At 44.2% G+C, this 18,471-nt stretch overlaps 1 protein-coding gene across 1 annotated transcript in view; it reads left to right on the top strand.

Annotated features, from left to right (window-relative positions):
* anos1 (anosmin 1) overlaps positions 1-17,046 on the top strand; it is a 38,715-nt gene extending 21,669 nt beyond the window's left edge. The window contains exons 5-14 of the mRNA XM_079169836.1: positions 2,519-2,703; positions 3,080-3,209; positions 5,541-5,746; positions 7,409-7,553; positions 8,719-8,865; positions 11,499-11,587; positions 12,733-12,904; positions 13,344-13,564; positions 14,266-14,407; positions 15,539-17,046. Of these exons, the coding sequence (XP_079025962.1) occupies positions 2,519-2,703; positions 3,080-3,209; positions 5,541-5,746; positions 7,409-7,553; positions 8,719-8,865; positions 11,499-11,587; positions 12,733-12,904; positions 13,344-13,564; positions 14,266-14,407; positions 15,539-15,597 (1,496 nt within the window). The 3' untranslated portion in view covers positions 15,598-17,046. The remainder of the gene's footprint in view (positions 1-2,518; positions 2,704-3,079; positions 3,210-5,540; positions 5,747-7,408; positions 7,554-8,718; positions 8,866-11,498; positions 11,588-12,732; positions 12,905-13,343; positions 13,565-14,265; positions 14,408-15,538) is intronic.
* The last annotated feature ends 1,425 nt before the right edge of the window (positions 17,047-18,471 follow it).

Below are 18,471 nucleotides of genomic sequence, written 5' to 3'. Positions count from 1 at the left end.
GAGCTCATGACGGGTCGCCGTCAGCACTGCATTTACACTGAATTACTCTGAGCGCTTTGGTGAAAGTCCGGATGGCATTCCTGTCCCGGTCCTCGGTGTTAAAGGTCTAATTAGTTGCTCATGGTTTGAAGAGCGTAATCGTTTCTATGTGTGCACAAGTCTGTGTGTGTGTGTGTGTGTGTGTGTGTGTGTGTGTGTGTGTGTGTGTGTGTGTGTGTGTGTGTGTGTGTGTGTGTGTGTAGTCTTCGCCATGATGAGCCATGATGCTGGAAGCCATTAGTAAACACTAGCGGGGAGAAATGAAGCGTTTCCCCCACTGAGATCACTCTCAGATGTGTGTGTGTGTGTGTGTGTGTGTGTGTTCAGGTTAAGGTACCCAGCCCACGTGTATGTCATTGATGGAGAAAAACTGAGAGACACTGGACCCCCACCGCGCTTTTGATGAGCAACAAAGCGTCTTCTTTTTTTACATCAATAGAGCCCGATGCTGTTGCACATCATCCACTGCTCTGTAATGCCGCCTCCAAGATGTATGTGCAGGGATGCGCCTCCGATAGCTGGTTTATTAGGCTCTCCTATGTCTTCCATTTTCATGTATTTCTCTCTAGGTCTCTCATTTTCTCTGCTACTCAGAAGACACAGCATGTGATGTAACCCAACGTATGTGTTACTTGAGTATTTTCTGATCAAAAGCGGTGCACGTTGCTGCACCGTACTGTGAGAGAGGCGCTGGAGGGGGCGTTCAAATAGAATTATAGGTGAAAAATGTAGATGTCAGAGAGTGAAATTGAATTCAGCTCGAATTATCCTCGCACTGTCACAACAAGTCAGTCAGTCAATGGGTCCATGACGTTTCGCTATCTCCTCATGCTACAAGCAGTGTTTGTATTTCTTCCTCAACACTTATAATTAGAGCAGTCATTATGACGGTATGTGCGTGAGTATTGAGAATTATATTATTGGAGTGTAATTGTTGGCATGATTAAGACATGAATGGACGCCGCATTCTTGCTCCAGCAGCAGTTACATCACGGTTTTGGAGGAAGCGTGCAGCCATTGAAAAATGAACGCTGTATGATTCTTGGACCAAACCTGACCCAAAAGTTATCTTTGGAAAGAAGAAGCTGAGGGAAAGTGTTCGTTGCCCTCCCACGTATTGCGGAAGAGAGAGGTTGTGTGTGTGTGTGTGTGTGTGTGTGTGTGTGTGTGTGTGTGTGTGTGTGTAAGTGTGCATGTGTTTTTGTATTTCTGTGTGGTTTGTGCTTTGCAGGAGTACTTGTGTGACTTTGTGGAAAGATGAGCTAAGACAGAGGGAGAGGTAGGAATGCTGTGGTTACCTTGGTGTTCAGTATTGCGCAGGAAATGGGACACTTTTGTTCGCGCGCGCACACACACACACACACACACACACACACACACACACACACACACACACACACACACACACACACACACACACACACACACACACACACACACACACACACACACACACTCGACCGCAGAGCTGTGAAACCACAGCACAACGACCACCAGCTGTTAGTGTGCAGAGAGCTGTTATCTGCGGGACAAAACAAAGTACCGACTCCATAAGCATGTGGCTCAAGGACCCTCCTCAATCTTCCAGGATTTTATATATGCATCAATCACTTTTACATGCCTTGTATGAAGACTGAATAGAGATATAAGAAATTCAAGCGCTCTGCATACAAAACACAGTCTTGATTATGTTGTTTACCGACACGCCGCAGTAGCCTTGAGCGTGTGTTAATGCTGTTTATAAGTGCGGAGCAGTGGTGGGCCGCTCAACAGCGACAAAGGTCCAACATAATGGTCTGAAGCTCTCGTTGATTTATTGAGAACTGTGGGATGTGTTCAGCCTTCTCTTGTACTTTCAAACTTGCTTTTCCAATCTCCATCTCATTATCACTGTGCCCAACGCTCAATCAACAACTCACTACGTCTCCGCCGCAGTAAATTTACTTGAGAGAGTCAATCTGACTTGGCTGAGCATTTGGCCCAGTCCCGCACTTAATAAATCTCTAATTTACTGCACATGGCCACATCCACTTCCTCTGAAAAGCTGAATGTAAAGTAAAGTGATGCAAGTGAACTTTGTCAGCATGTGTGTGTGTGTGTGTGTATGTTTGCGCTCGTGTATCTTGTGTCTGCAAGAGAGGGAGACATTGCGCCCACCGTCTCGCATACCGAGATGCAAACTATGTGTTTCATTACTAAGAAGCGCAGCTACTAAAACACGTTACTCTGGCCAGGAAATATCACGATCTGTCACAGTAGAAAGATGATGCTGTTGACCCGCAGCATGATTTAACTCTATTGCGGTGAGGTCATGTCTCATTTTCATATCTGAATCCGTCCAAATCTGGTGGTGTCATTTATCTTTCCAGTCAAAGAAAGGAAAACTTCAACATTTCATGTTGAAGTTCACCTGCGATGTTCCACACAGTGGTGATATTAACTCCTGTCACGGCATCGTCTGTCTTGCTCGTGCTTTTAGGAGTCCCTCTGAAGCCCAGGAAAGAGCTGGGGTTTTTGGAGCAGCCGTCGGGTCAGCTGGGGATCCGTTGGTCCTCCAAGTTCAACATTTCCGTGGAGCCCGTCCTCTATGTGGTGCAGCGCCGCTGGAATTATGGCATCCACCCCAGCGAGGACGATGCCACAGAGTGGCAGACTGTGGCACAGGTAGGAATCCACACACCATACGTGCAAAACACTGAAGCATGTCAGTAAGATGAAATGGGTTTTTTTGGGGGGGGGGCTTTGTAGATCCCATCAAATGAGGGATTCTTTTGATCAGACATTTGGGATTTGGATCACTAAGAAATGTCAGCTTCACATGTCCCGGCGTGCCACATGCTGCAGCTGTGAAAGTGCTGCAACGCACTGACAGAGTGTTGCACACGGTTGCACATTCCTCACAGTCACAGTGTCTTTGAAAGTTTGGAAAAAGAGAAACATACAGATGACTGATGTGGCAGCAAACTCACATGGGGCTGTGACCCTGCGTGAACCCTGACCCCTGTGGTTTTCTCCCCCCCCCCCCCCATCTGTCCCTTAGACTGCAGAGGAGCGCGTCCAACTGGCCGACATCAGAGCCAGCAGATGGTACCAGTTCAGAGTTGCAGCAGTCAATGTCCACGGGACCCGCGGCTTCACTGCACCCAGCAAACACTTCCGCTCCTCCAGAGGTCTGTGTGTGTGTGTATATACATATGCATGTGTGTGTGTGTGTGTGTGTGTGTGGCCTTAAGTTCCTGTTTGACACCCAGTGCCCTCCATTTGTTATGGTTAAGAACTTGGAACAGGTGGAGCCTTTGGGAAAGAGTTTTAATACCTGATTTGACTTGATATCTGACAAACCAAGTGTACGTGGTGGAGCTTTCTTTATCACAGACACAAGGAAATTCTGTTTTTGGTTTGTCATTAAAAAATAAATCAGTTTTCATTCGCCTGCACTTTGCACCTTGCCTCTCTTTAGAGGACTAAAAGACATATGTTAGTGAAATATGTTCTAAGTTGTACAGAAATCAAATTAGGACTAAAATATGATCAGTAAAGGCAAAAATACATCACTTCTGACTGCTTGGGTTCACACTGCTTAGATGTGTTTATTCAAAACTCTATTAAGGAAGTTAACCTTTGAATTATTTTGTCAGCCTTGTTAACCTGGATTGTAAGAGTTTCCCCTCCATAGCTTCTACGCATTTACCCAGTGAGTTAAGTGGAAATGGTAATTTGCGCAGTTGCCAAGTAGAATGCGAGTAATGAGGAGCGACTGGGTGTGGAAAACATATTTCTTTCTGCGTTGAAACCAGATCTTTAGTTATGTCTTCAAAGCAGGGGTTTCCCCCTTTTTACGGTCGTATAAAATGTAATATGTCTGAATTAGTCAGGATATTGCAGGTTTCAAATGAAAGCAAGTGTTGTCTTGCTTCCAGAGGGAGTGACGTAACCTAGGCCCGCTTCAGATCTTTGCCACAGATTAGAGAAACAAGCTCTGATGGCGTCCTGTGTTGCTGCTCTGCTCCTGCACTTTCAGTGTTGAATGACGCTAAATCCCAGTGTTGTGCTGCAGATGGCATTTGTTAAAGAAACGGCCAATTGTTGAGTGGTTCCCATGGATTACAGAGTTGTGAATATAATGGGTCTGGATTGAATCTGATCCTGATCAGGATACAGTGTGTTTTGTTTGACATGCAGAGGCAGAGAAACGTGCCGCGCCGGTTCAGACATACGCAGCAGTGAGTTAAGCGTCTGTAAAGGTATATATAGTGTGTTCATTGTGTGGATCATTTTAATTTGGCCAATTATGTAATGCACCGTGCACATCAACCTACTTTACCATACCTGGGTAATTTATTCATCCATATATGGAGAGTTTTTTTAGCAGTGGAGCACTGGCCAACATCCTAAGTACTGCCGTGTTCGGCCGAATACTGAAAACCTGTGCCAAATACAGAAAGTATCGGTGTGTTTTGGCGTTGTGTGTGTTAGCGTGTTGACCTGCCCTGTCAATCCCTCGTCATGCATTTGCTCCCCAGAGTGTTCTGGAAGGCTGTCAAACAGAGCCAGACACCAGGTGGGAAAAAGATTCTGCTGCAGGGAGGGAAACCGATCTCCAATCAGGCCAATCGGTGCCAGAATGTTGATAGATTGATGGGAGCTGTCACGGATTTGATGAGCTCCCGGCCATTCTGTCATGCCATTGTTATTTATGTAGTACGGCCATATCATCTGATTGCAATTTTGCACTACCATACTTTGTTGGGGCAATTTGTAAGATCTGACTGCTTATTTATCTCGCACGGCCAACATCAGCTGGTATGGAGAACCGATATGTCCAATTGTGTTCTCCAGATTAAATGTGTTTCAGGTGGGAGAGGGCAGGAGGAGAGGCGAGCCAACCGGGCTGTGGCGTGAATAATTTTCTCACTAAGGTGCCTTTCTCTCTGGTTTGACGTCTGGCATGTGGCCCTGCCTCTCCTCCTGCACCAGGAGGCTGACATCAGCTGGCTCACAGTGCATTCGGATGGGTTCAGAACCATCTTTACTCTAGACTCACACACACACACACACACACACACACACACACACACACACACACACACACGCACACACATTAGTTAGAGTACAGGAATGCTGAGTGTGGAGCCAAAGTGAGCTGCATGTGTTTGTTAACCCTTGACCTGCACTCTGGGTCCTGCCGAACGCTGTCATAGACGTGACATGACACCTGTCATAACATCTTATGGCAGATTGTCAGCGGAGGACTAATTGCTACACACGGTGTCATACTGGTCCCCCTCCCGAACTGCAATGCTGACTCGCAAGTGTTGAAAGGTGTCTTGGCCTGTAATGCGTTCGACCTGAAATCATACTTGCAAGAAAGCTGCCTTGGCTCGAGATTTGTCACATCCAAGAACCAGAGGCCCTCTTTGTCTTCCACTCTAAATGTCTGCAGATGTACTGAAATCTGTTGGCGCTGACTGTGTTGTTTCATCTTGGTGCTATGTCTTCAGATCCATCCGCCCCTCCCAGCCCGAGCAGTTTGCGTGTCAGCAACGTGACGCTGGGCGACGAAGGCCTGGTGACAGCCCGTCTCAACTGGACCCTGCCAGGGGAGCCCGATATCCCCATACATCACTACAAAGTGTTCTGGAGCTGGACTGTGCCCACCAAGTCGCTGGTGCCATCCAAGAAGAAGAGGAGAAAGACCACCACCGGGGTAATCTCCTCACCCGTCTCCCAGTGATGTGTTCTTTCTCTTCCTTTTCCTCGCTCTCAAGGCGACTTATCCAGAATGATCTCAGCATCTTTTCCTCTGGCCTCAACACATCACTGTGGATATTATCCATGCAGGCCTTCAGCGGAAGAAAGGATAAACACGGAATAGGAATTGCACTTATTTATTTACTTGCAAGGCTATCTATCAATCACACACAATGTGTTATTCATTGTTTTAATATACTGATGAAAGAACCCTTAAACGCTCTGTTAAGCTTTGGAAGAAAACACAAGTGTGATAAATGGCTGTATTTATAGTTGTAAATCACAATTTTAAAGTCTGTTTCTTAAATATCTCAATTTGTATAGTTTCCTTTTTCTGCAGTTTGTATTTTTGAACTTTCATTTCCTCCTTCTCATTTTTTTTTATTGTGTAATCAGCTATTTCAGAAGTGGTGCACAGGTTTATGTATTTATTTGTTGTATTTTAAACAGATCTCAATAGTCTCGAAGTCAAGTAGTTATAAAACTATACTTCATATCCTATTATTATCTCTTTTTTGCCTATAGTATATTTAAACTAAGGCGAGACTCAGTAATAACAGAACAAAACATCTAAAAATATCCAAGAAATATTCTCTAATAATAAAATGAATATACTTAAGTAAAGTGTGTGACTACAAGTAAGTAAAATACACATGACTCCTACTGTTAATGCCTTGGAACATTTTAGTTTGCATACTGGAACATTCTCAACACTCCAGACTGAAAGAATAGTTTTCATGGCCCTTTGTGGAGGGATGTAACACAGAGAAAGCCCCCCCACTTGCAATCACAAAGAAAAGATAAATGCAATTTGGATTTATAAGCTTAAACAAACAGGCAAGCTGAAGGCTTACAAAGTTAGACTTCCTGGCTTGGACAACTCAGAAAGCCACAGAATAATATTTTGATAGTATTTGTTGTCACATGTATTTATTGTTAGGATAAAACCCGTGACCTTGTAGATAAATCATAGACTGTCTTCTGCGCATAGCTGAATAATCTTTGGATGTAAGCGTTTCGTGAGCCATTTGCACAATACATCCAATATCATGTGACCTGATAGCACATACCTGTGGTTTAGTATCTGTGACGAGCATTTCATTACAGACTCGAGCAGAAAAAGACAGATTGTCTAGACAGTTCACACACACCTCTATAGCGTCTTCTCCTGAATTAGTCTATGAAATGCGTAGCAGATGTGGCACAGAGGAGATAGAGGTGGGAGACACCAGACACCCATTGACACATGTACTACTGGTTTCCACTTTGGCACCTCGGGCCTTTGAAAGCAGCCTGCTGGTAGAGGAATGTCAAAACACGCACAGTCAATAACAAGAATTCATCAAGCTCACGCTGATGGTGGAATGCTGCAAGTCAAACACAGTGAGGAAGCCCTGGGAGGCTCTGATAACACGGCTCCCTCACACGGCCCTGAAGCCTATCTCCTCGCCATGATACCTTCCCCAGCTCCACATGTGTTCTTAATAAGCAGGGCTTTCCCACAGGCCCTGGCTGGCCCAGCCTGAGCTGAGCTGGGACGTGGCTTCGAAAAGGAGCCTCAAGTGACAGTGCGATAACATACAAAAGTCAACATGCAAGCGTTTTGTCATTGTTGCAGGCGCAGAGCTGGGTGGAACTGGAGGGACTGCAACAAAACAGCAGTTATACTGTGGAGTTGCAGGCCATCACATACTGGGGACAGGTGCGTCTGAAGAGCTCCAAGGCTTCTCTCCACTTCAGCACCACCAAGAATAATGAGTCAGGTAAACATCGGTGCCAATATTCTGTCGATGATTCAGCTGTCAGACTTGTTGTGTGTTTGTAGACACTGATGGCAGTGTCAGTCGGTCGGTTCACCACTTTGGTCCAGACTGAAAAAACTCAATATATTTTGGATTGATTGCAATGTCATCTTGGAGACATTTATGTGTCCCCAGAAGATAAACCCTAACAACTTTGGTGATCCTCTTAACTTTTCCTCTAGCACCACCATGTTGACCTATGTGACTTTTGAGGGAAATGTAAATAAGGAGAGCTGCTGGATGGATTGTCGAAATTGATCAAATCTGGTACGGACATTCGTGTCCCTCTCAGGATAGATTGTAATCACTTTGCTGACCCCCTGACTTTTGATCTTGCACCATCATCAGATCGAAATATCACTTTGTCCACTTTATGACCAAAACCCTCCCAAACTATTGCATTCCTATTATCCTCAGCTGTACTTCTTGTTTAGTGCGAATTTGTAAGTGCTAGCATGCTAACATGCTAAAACAAGATGGTGAACATGGTAAACCTGCAATTAGTGTTGCTGGCACTTAGTCTTGTTTATTTGCCATTTAGTTAATACTTTTGTCCAAATCAACTTAGTTTTGGTTAATGGTTGACTCCTAAAGGGACACAGCCAAGGTTATGTGGCAACCTAATCATGGGTAGTAAGTGCAATTAAGATTTAGGTCATGCACCACCGAAAATATTTGGCTGAATCAATCAAGCACAATCCAATTTTCTTTTTGTTTGTTTGTTTTCCCGGAGAGTTGAATTTTCCTAAATTACTGAGAGTCTTCAGGCAAACAATCATCATGAGAATTGCAAAAAAAAGAAATGGCCAAGGTGCGCTGACAGCACATCTGCATTCAGTCGAAGCTCCTGCGTGTTTTGGAATAACAGACCAAGCCTCAGCGTTGCGAGTTTGTACATTTTCAGCATGTGTGGCTCTAGAGGGAATTGAACCTCTAACCTTGGCAGTGTTGCGCAGCACAAAGTATACCCATCGAGTTACACCACATTTATGCATAAGGAACGTGTTGTAACCGCTGTGATATTACAAAGAAATAATGTGTGTTTTTGTTACCATGCTGGAGAGTTTGCCACAACACAGTCACTGTCTTAGCTACGGCAGCAAATATTTCTCCTTTCTCTTCCCAGTAAAATCAGTGCTCAAGACAAAGAAAGAGGAGATATCCCCTCTTGGTTCGACCTTGGCCAAACGCCCCTCTGGCCCTCTCGAGGTAGGCACGCCCTTCTACCAGGATGGCCAGCTGCAGGTCCGTGTCTACTGGAAGAACCGGGGAGGTATGTACTTCACGATATTGATTTACAGCTTTGTTAGAATCTAATTAGCACCCCATTATGCCCATCAATCACTGTGACTCATGTACACATATTATTAAGTGTTATGACCGATTCACAGCTACTCAGTTAAACAATGGAAGATTCCTTTTTTTTTTAAATGTGGTATCAGATGGTATGAATGAAATAAATGAAACAACGTGTCATTGTGAGAGCTAAGGAATGCGAGAGCTGGGCAAAAATTGGTGTAAACCTGCACATGGACTGTTAGAGCGGAGCCACCGTTTAGTAACCAGAACAATAAACACACGGAGCCTGAGCCGTGCGATGGGATTTATTGACAGCTGTATTTAATAGATCCTCGCCCTCGCATTAGAGTGGAAGCGGTCCGTTTTGTTTTACAAGGCCTGATGTCATTGGGAACAGAAACAGTCGTGGGTTGCGGCACCCCAAGGGGTTAAAGCCTATAGGAATGCCTGTCCCAGCAGCGTCCATTCCCCAACCCTCACCAGAGTGGAAATATGGAAACCTTGAAAGCCATGCTCTCAGGGTAACCTGTCAAGTCCCATTCACTGGTCTATGTTATGTTACTAATATATGTCATCGCCTAAGCCAAACTCCACATCTTGGAGTCAAGAATGCAAACCCTGGCTGAAGGAGAGGCCTGGTGAGACACCAACTGCTGAATCAGAGTGAGAGAGAGACAGAAGGGGAAGATAGAGTTGGCCCAGAGCTGTTAGCGAGGTTGGCCTGGACTCCGAGAGCTGAGTGATGCTGACGGGGATCAAGTGTGGCTTGGGAATCGCAGTGTTGCAGTGCAGAGTTAATCCTGGTCCAGCTTCTCTTTCTGTCTCTTGTTTGCAGTGCTGGTCTGCAGCATGTGTGTGTGTGTGTGTGTGTGTGTGTGTGTGCCACTGCCACTCATTAGTGTGAGGGATGACCCTGGCTTTGACTCTGACAACCTGGGTTCCACTACTGTAAACATGGAGACACGCAGATGGCCTGGAGAGTTATAGCCTCCGGACATCTGGTTTGTGTGACGGAGAAGAAGGGACAGGTTAACTGAACCATGATTAAACTCTCACTCATTGTCTCTGTGATCCACAGCAGCCCGGCCTCTGGGTTGTCTCCAGCAGACGAAAGAGAACCTTACTGTACAGCAGCTCCGATAATATATCGCTGTCTGCCCAACACACAGACAAAAGACAGCAGTCCGGCTGTGGCGGCACTTCCTAGGCTCGCTTCCAGCCGTGATTTATCGAACACTGCTGAGGTTCTGTTCCCTACCTGATTTCCATGTCCCGTCTCTTGTTTTACATACCACTTCCCCATCTCTGTCGGACCCGGCTAAGCATATCTTGTTTATTTTTTTCCCCGATTTCCCGGTTCCCTGTAATTCCTCTCTTCTGCTTCCAAAGAGCTCAGGGGCTCCACGTGCCAGATCTGTGTCTAAGCCTTCAAAGGACCCCTTTTATCTCCCCACCGCAACCCAGGCCCCCGCCGAGGGGCGAACATAGGATATACTAAATTATTAATCGGAGAAATATTTCACATATTCAAGCGACACAGTTGAATGAATAATAAATCTAGCAACATAAGATAAACACTGCCGAGGAGCTACTGTACAGTAATGGAAGCGAATGAGAGCTACTGTGTACCAGCATGACCAAGGCTGCTGTCTCCACTGATGAGAATGCAAATCCTTTAAAGTTGAAGTTAGCTGAAGTTTGGGTTGGGAATGGAGCCTTCGGCAAACAAAAGGAAAGGTTTAGGATGCAGGAATATCACGTTAATAAACTAATGCAAGGATAAAGAAGGAAGTTCTTTCATGTTTTTTTTATTTTCAGAGACATACGTTATCGTGATTATCAGTAATGGAAATAGCGATATCAGATCTCAGATAGGGAGTGTTGTAATTAGTGAGATACCCATCAGTTAATCATTTCGGCCTGTGTGACTGTCTTTTGATATCCGTTTAATATTCAGTGGGTGCAGTGGTGTTACATAACTATGTGAAGTTACACCAGTACTGCACTACGGTACAACTTTAAGATATCGATGGCTACTTTACGTTAACCGCACAACATTTCAGAGTCAGAGGGGCAGTTGTTCCTCTTACGTGACTACTTTTATTCGACCATCGTATTCATTTGAGCCTCTTTTCCAAAGCAAGTTCAACTTTTGTGCACAAACACACGTTCAGTTTAGAATTCAGTGTCTTGCTAAAGGATGATAGTGATTATTGATTAGTTTTTTGTAGAACAAAGTGAAAAATGCCCGACTGGGACCGGCTTGTTTTGTCGGCCAACAGTCCAGAGCACAATTTGTGCCGATATAAAGAGAAAAGCAGCAAATCATTATATTTGAGGACCTGGATCCAGTAAATATTTGCCATTTTTGCTTCATAAAGAAATTGTTGTTGGTAGATTTTTTTTGTTGATAAACTAATTATTTTGACACAAGTAATTAATACGGTTACATAATAACATAACACTGACAAGGGCCATTCTTTAATAAACACTTTTATTAATAAGTACCTCCTGCTCTTATAAAGATCTGAGTTGTGTCTTTTATTGTGTTTTATTGTGTCTTATATGTGACATATTCTCTCTTCTCATCCTCCCCCTTTTTGACAGACCCCACTGTGAGTCGCTACCATGTCCAGTGGATGCCGGAGTACTGCAGCCACAACGAGACCCGAGGACCCGAGAAATCTGTCACACAGGTTAGTCTCCGGCAACCGTGTTTCACACACCTTTCCGACTGCAGCTCAGATCACAGACGGAGTGCAAAGCACAGAGCTGCGGCATGATCAACAGCTCTGTGCTATGCAAAGCACGCGCCTAACCTTTTGTCTGACGCTTAGAAAGGACAGCGCCGTTAAAGAAAACAACTCTGCTGAGCGAGCCTGAAACCCTGTTGCGTTGGATTTGCACTGGGCAAATCACCGGCTGGTGTTTTGAATATTATGAGTCAGTCGTGTGGTCAGGCATGCGGCGTGTTGGCCAATAAAACGCATTTACTTAAACAATGTTTCCCGGAAGGGGGATCATTCACCTCCAACGGCCCCAGTCATGCATTGTGCATGGGGCTTTTTCTCGTGGCGTGCAGTAGAGTCTTTGTAGGGGTTGGGAGAGTCTGGGGGGTGGGGGGGTTGTTAACTGCTTGGGCTCAGGCTGATACAGGATGGCAGAGGCCTGGCAATCAACACATTCTTCGGGGACCAGCACTCTGGTTGCTAGGAAATATACATCCATTTTCTATAGATCGCTGGGAAGGATTCCAGGCTTTTGCTTTTATGTGAGCACAGCGCCTCGTTCCCTTTTAATCAAAGCTGTTTCATATCAGAGAGAATATACACACACACCCACTCTCAAGGGACTGCCTATTAATGTAGAGCCTCTTTATTGCAAATGCAAGATCTAAATCCACGAGTCAGCAGGATTTTCTTGCTTTGTTTCCTCGAATGAGATGAGAAAGGCGTTTTTCTGTTGCGATCAATAGATGATTAAAGTTTGAAATGAGTGTTAAGTGTAAAACTGCAGCACAGCATTCATTAACAGGGATTTACAGGCCTTTCTGTTTTAAAAATTCCCTTTGGTTGCCGTTTCTTAATTAAGTCGTGCTTATGCCACATGTGGAAGCTATAAAAAATCATTTATATTGTAAGTTGAATAGAAGGATAGTGGTCTAACCCCTACCATGTGAGTGTTCAAAGTGATCCTGTAATGTGGGGCATGTTCCTGAGGCCTGAGCGGGAATGCGATCTGCCCCTGCGCCGTGTATTTAATTATCTCTGAAGCTCCATGGGACCTGACCTGGGTGACATGTCAAAGTCATCAGGGCTGAATAATGTGTTTCTTGGCTCAGGAGAACTACATCAACCTCCCAGGCCTGCTGTTCTCCTGCAAGTACAAAGTCACTGTTCACATGCTGAAGTCCAAGAGACGCTCCAAGGACGAGAGCACCACCTTCCTCACACCGTCCTGTGCAACCATCCGCAGCAAGACTCACAAACACATCCCCTGCCCGGGGGAGGGAGGTGAGCACTCAGCTGTTTGCGGCGTACAGGCCATATTGAAATCGATCTGTATTAGTGCTGACGAAGTAATCGGACGCTAAATCTATACACTCTTAAAGGAATAGTTCACCATTTCAGGAAATGCACTCATTTGCCTTCTTGCCAAGAGTTAAAGGAGAAGATAGATGCCACTCTCATGTCTGTACGGTAAATATGATGCTACCACCAGAAGCATGTTAGCTTAGCTTAGCACAAAGATTGGGAACAGGAGGAAACAGCCAGCCTGACTCCGTCCAAAGGTAACCGAGCCCGCATACAAGCAGCTTTAAAGCTCACTAGTTACAGTCATGAGCGGTATCGTTCTTCTCATCTAACTCTTGGAAACAAATCGCATTTCCCAGAATGTCAAACTATTTGTTCAATAACAAGACCCTGACCGAGACCACCTTCCTCCGAACAGCTCCAGGGGTTCCAAAGGTTTTGGCGAAGCCAGAGAACCTGACGGCCTCTTTCTCCATCATTGAGGGAAACATCACCGGCAGCTTCCTGTGGCGCGTGTCTAAGGTGGCTCCCAATCAGCGAATCACAGGCTTCCAGGTCACCTGGGCCGAGATCACCACAGAGAGCCGGCAAAACAGCCTGCCCAACAGCATCATCTCCCAGTCCCAGATCCTGCCTCCAGTAAGTCTATTTTCAGTCAAACTGATGCTTTTGTATTTCAACTCCCATAATAGCCATAGAGTGCCATAGCTGTTTTTAAAAGCTGCCAATTGAATACATTTCCCTTATCCCAGAGACCATGCTGTAATATATAGTCTGTAAATTGTCCCTAAGGTATGTTCTATTTCCAGCATTTCATTTCACAGCATCTGTCAAAGGTGAGGGTGATTTGAGGATAACAGTGTTGTGGCCTCCTTGCACGAATCTTTGGAGAAGCAGTGGTGTGTGTAGACAGGCGCAGGGGGAGATCTGAGCAAGTGTTGTGTCCTGCTGGAAGTTCTCCTCCTCTACGTTTTCATCTGCCTGCACGTCTTCCTCTTTCATCCTCCGTGAGAGCTCCGAAAAAAAGCGGCTCTTTGACATAATCGGCTCCATCAACAACACGTTCCGCCTATCTGCACCTCCCAGCCTCTGGAGCTCGTCTATAAATATATCCACCCACCGCACACTTTATCAAGCTGGCAGCAAAAGAGGAGAGACAGCAAGCCTTATGAAAACAAAGTCTTTGTTTTTGTCTGTGGCTCATGCAAAGACGGCTCTGCGGCCGATACTCCCCTGTTTTACGGCCCATTCAAATTCAAGTCCTGTCAAATTCAAAAGCGCGTTCTGTTGTATTTCAACTGATTGCATGTCTTCTGCTGCTCTCCTCCCTCACTTGGCAGGATCATAACTTGCTCGTTGTGTCCAACCTGCGGCCATCCACCTACTACAGACTGGAGGTGCAGGTCATAACAACTGGAGGGGAAGGTCCTGCCACTGTCAAGACCTTTCAGACCCCGAACATATTACCAGTCATTCAACACCGTAAGTCACTGTCACTGTCTTTGACGCTGCATCCCGTCCGCGAATGTGATTTTGTTTTCTGTTAAAGTTTGTGTTATTCAGTGGCTGTTCCTGCTCCGTGCTAACAGCATACTGTAGATCTTTCATTCATCCTGCCAGGCAATAGTTTGACATTTTTGAGAAGATCGATACCACTCTGACGTCTGCAATGAATATAAAGCTACAGCCAGCAGCCGGTTAGTTTAGCCCAAAGAGGAGGGAAAACGGGAAGAAACAGCTACCATAGCTTTGTACCACGTTAACAAAATCCACCTACACACACTTCTAAAGCTCACTCATTAACATGCTACCTGGCAACTGCTCCGAGCCAAGAAATAGTCCTGCACAAATAATCATTTACCTGAAAGCAAATAAGCATAGTTCCCAAATTGTCAAACTATTAATTTCAACAATGGCTCATGTCACATAGTTACCTACTTGTATGTGAAATGGGTCTCTTAAAGCGGTGAACCCACAGAGAATAACAGCAGCTTCCCTCAGCTCTGGAGCATTTTGGTATCTTTCAGCTGGTTTTGTGGCCCGTGTCGTTTTCCAGACACAACAAGCAGCTGTTCACTGTGAAACATTTCTAAAAACCTATACTGTTAGGCTACCTGCCCAGCACCAAATGCCTAGCTAGGGAACATAGTGGAGCATTTAGCAGCTGAAGAGTTTGATATTTTTCCCTCATGAATTGGTGGAGAGCAAAACAAAGCCAAAAGAAGAGTGGATATTGATCTTACGTTCAGAGTTCCAGAAACACAACTCTAAACTAATGCCCACAAGTTCAATGTATACTTTATAAGGGGACATTATGTCAATGTCTACAGCCTCCAAGTTGCCAAAAAATCAGCAGTTTTAAGAAAAGATGCTGTGCTTGCGCCTCATTGCTTTGTGTTAGGCAATATAATTTGTACAAAGAAGACACACTTAACGCCGGGTGTTTAGCTCAGCAAAAGGAGAGGATGTAAAACGTATTTATGACCTAGATAACAGGTTAAACACGGCCATGTATCAACAACAGCGAGGAGCAAAACAAGCACATTTATACCGCATGGATGAATAGGCAGCCATTACAAAGGTCTGAATCTCTGATGACGTGTGTTTTTCTAGGACCCAGACTCCGGCAGCACCACTCCCACCACCAGAAGCCATCAGTAGAGAGGCACTGAGCTGCACGTTGAGGCAAACCCAATATGGAGAACCATCAGTGGCTCTCTGCTCCTGTCTGTCAGGGAAGGAATGTGTGGAACCAAACAGAAACACAGCACACCAGACCATGAACTGACCCCCCCTCCCCCCTGCTTGTGAAATATGGGTCCATCTTCTCCTGGCTCCACAACACATCAGCTATTCCTTCTTAACCCCTCTCCCTTGACTGGTACATGTCAGCGGACGGGTTGGTCTGTACAGTGAAATTTATCCTGCAAGGTCTCATATTCTGCGTTTGTTAGTAGACAGCTCCCCAAACATCCCGAACTCATCAGGTCAGTAAGTTACGGGAACCGCTTAAATAGTTGTGATCCAGCTGTCGTCCTACGCAGCCACGAGCTATTAACACAATTTCAATTCAATCAGTTGATCAGCAACAAGCAATTAGGTCACGGTCTAAAGAATAACATTCATTGATGATTGAACACGGATGGTGGGAAATGCCAGAACTGTAAAACATTTTTCTATTCACGAAGAAAGAAAAGTAGAAATTCATCTATTTATTTTGTGTTACCCATTAAAGAGGCGCTTAGGCATACAGTCAGTACTGATGGATAATGTAACTAAAGTCATTGTTGTCTAACCCAGAATATTTCACATAGTATGTTGCATGTAGTACATTTGATTTTTTTTTAACTGTAAATGAATTACTTGCTTCAAATTGAAAGCTTGTAATGGTTTTGCATGACAACCGTTAGCATTCTGTTGGCATGGAATAATGTCTGTGTTACCTCTTTTCAGTATGTTAGCAATATTTCATTAAAAGATTAACAAAGAATTATATTGGGAGTAATACGTAATGTTTATTAATGAAATTATAACTTGTGTGGAAATGATGAATTGTACATGTTCTTGGCTGTAGAAATATTTGTCGTGGAACAGTCAGTGAATGTCTATATTTATTTATGTGTGTATTACAAAGTTTGGTTTGGATGTGTGTGAATGTGTATGTTCCGTGTGTTCTAGTCTCAAGTTTTTGAACCGGCAAAAAAATCTTGTAAAGACATTTTGTAAAAATGGAATTGTAAATACAGTCTAATGTTACATGTTATTTTTCCATGCTAGAAACTGTACAAAATGCTAAGTAATAAAATAATCCTTAACCAGTTCCCTTTGCTGTTTGTTTAATTGAAGCTGCCGCGAGCAGTAAATAGACATGCTTCTCCTCCTAGTGCTCAACCATTTGGCAGTTAATGTTGCTTATTTTGGCTGTAAAAGCCATCATGGCCGACTCTGAGTACAACATATTCACTGATCGGTCCAGGAGCCCGATACATTCACTCTGCAAGTCCAAATAAACAGGTCATCGAGCTCAACAGCCCGCGTGGATTTACCATAGCTGAGGTCGGTCACCCTTCGACAGAATACTCTGCTTCTCAGAGCACTTTAGTGTTAGAAAAGCATTAAATCCCTCCTCTGCTCAGCAGCCTCTCACCCTCATGAAATGAAAAGTGGAAATGTTTACAAGCAAATAAAAGCCAAGAGTGTCCTACATATGTGTGGTGTGTGTATTTTTGTGTTTAAAGTTACTTGTGTATGTTGGGTAAAAGACTTAATGGAGCACATGCAGAATAGTGTTTAATAGTGCATACCGTTTATGTTTTTTATCATATCCAGGCAAGTTGACATTACATTCTTGTAAATGGTAGTTTATTTAGATTAAGGTTTATTTACACCACAGATAAATGTGGGCATTGTCATTAAGTTTGCAGACATTTGGACCAAAGAGACCTACTAATCCCCCGCGGGAACAAAAGCAGTGTCAAAGACGTATTCAGAGTTTCTGCATCTGCTGGCATTTTGGACTTCATCAGTAAGTTTTTGTTATGAAGTCAACATGCAGGAAATGATTCAGTGCTTGGACTTCATCTCTATTCCTTCATAGATTAAAAAGAAGAAAACGGAATAAAAGAAATTGTGCATTCAGATCAACTTCGTACATTATTTTACCAAAAATCATCACAAAGACGTACGCAGAGGAGAAACTAATATAAATACATTTTCTATTTTTTTACATTGTTAATTTTTCCAATTGGTGCAGTTCGAAGTTTCTGCCTTAAACTGATGCATTTTCATGAGTTTTGTTTATTTTTAATCCCCTGAGCCATGTGCAACTGCAATTTGCCTGAGATGCACTTAAGGAAAAAGAGTGTCCCAAAATACACAATTATTATTCCAGTGTGCTGCAAGCAGAGGCATAGTTTCCTTTTCTGCTGTTTGAAGTTAATCAGTGTCAATTAAATATTGCAAATATGTCAGTTTTAAATACAACATTTGACATCATGCACTGTATTGAATATGTCTGTGTGTTTGCATATGTGTGCGTGTGCTTGCTTTCATAAGTGTGTGTGTGTTTGTGAGGAGATCTTTCTGTCCAGATGTTTAGATTTCAAGTCAGTTCACGTCACCATTTTCCACGGCGAGCGACAAATTATTCCGAGCCCTTGTTTTCACACACTCAGCCACTTCAGTCAGTCAATGCTTCTCCGCTCACTTCTCAGGGATGTTGTTTATGTACAGTTCTATTATGTCACAGGAGATTAGTTCCTCTTGGTCTGTGCACGCTAATCCCTCTCTCTTTTCTAGGAGCCGGGCCAGTGTTTAGCCAAGGCTCCTTTCTGTGCGAGCCAGCCCAGCCCCTCTCCCTTTCAGGCTGTCACAGTCCCTTCTCTACACACACCAAATACCATGGCCCTCAAGTGTGAAAACCCCAAAACAAAAGGGCCTCCAGCCTCTTTTGAGGCATGTTGCAAGACGTCCAAGTCTCCAAGGACGTAAAAGAAAGGGAAAAAAAATGCAACAACTAAATAATGGGCCAGTCGTCAGAAGAAAAG

Source organism: Pholis gunnellus, assembly GCF_910591455.1.
Source record: "Pholis gunnellus genome assembly, chromosome: 12".
Classification (NCBI taxonomy): domain Eukaryota; kingdom Metazoa; phylum Chordata; class Actinopteri; order Perciformes; family Pholidae; genus Pholis; species Pholis gunnellus.
The sequence above is the reverse complement of the archived record's forward strand: the minus strand, read 5'-3'. Positions and strand labels throughout refer to the sequence as shown.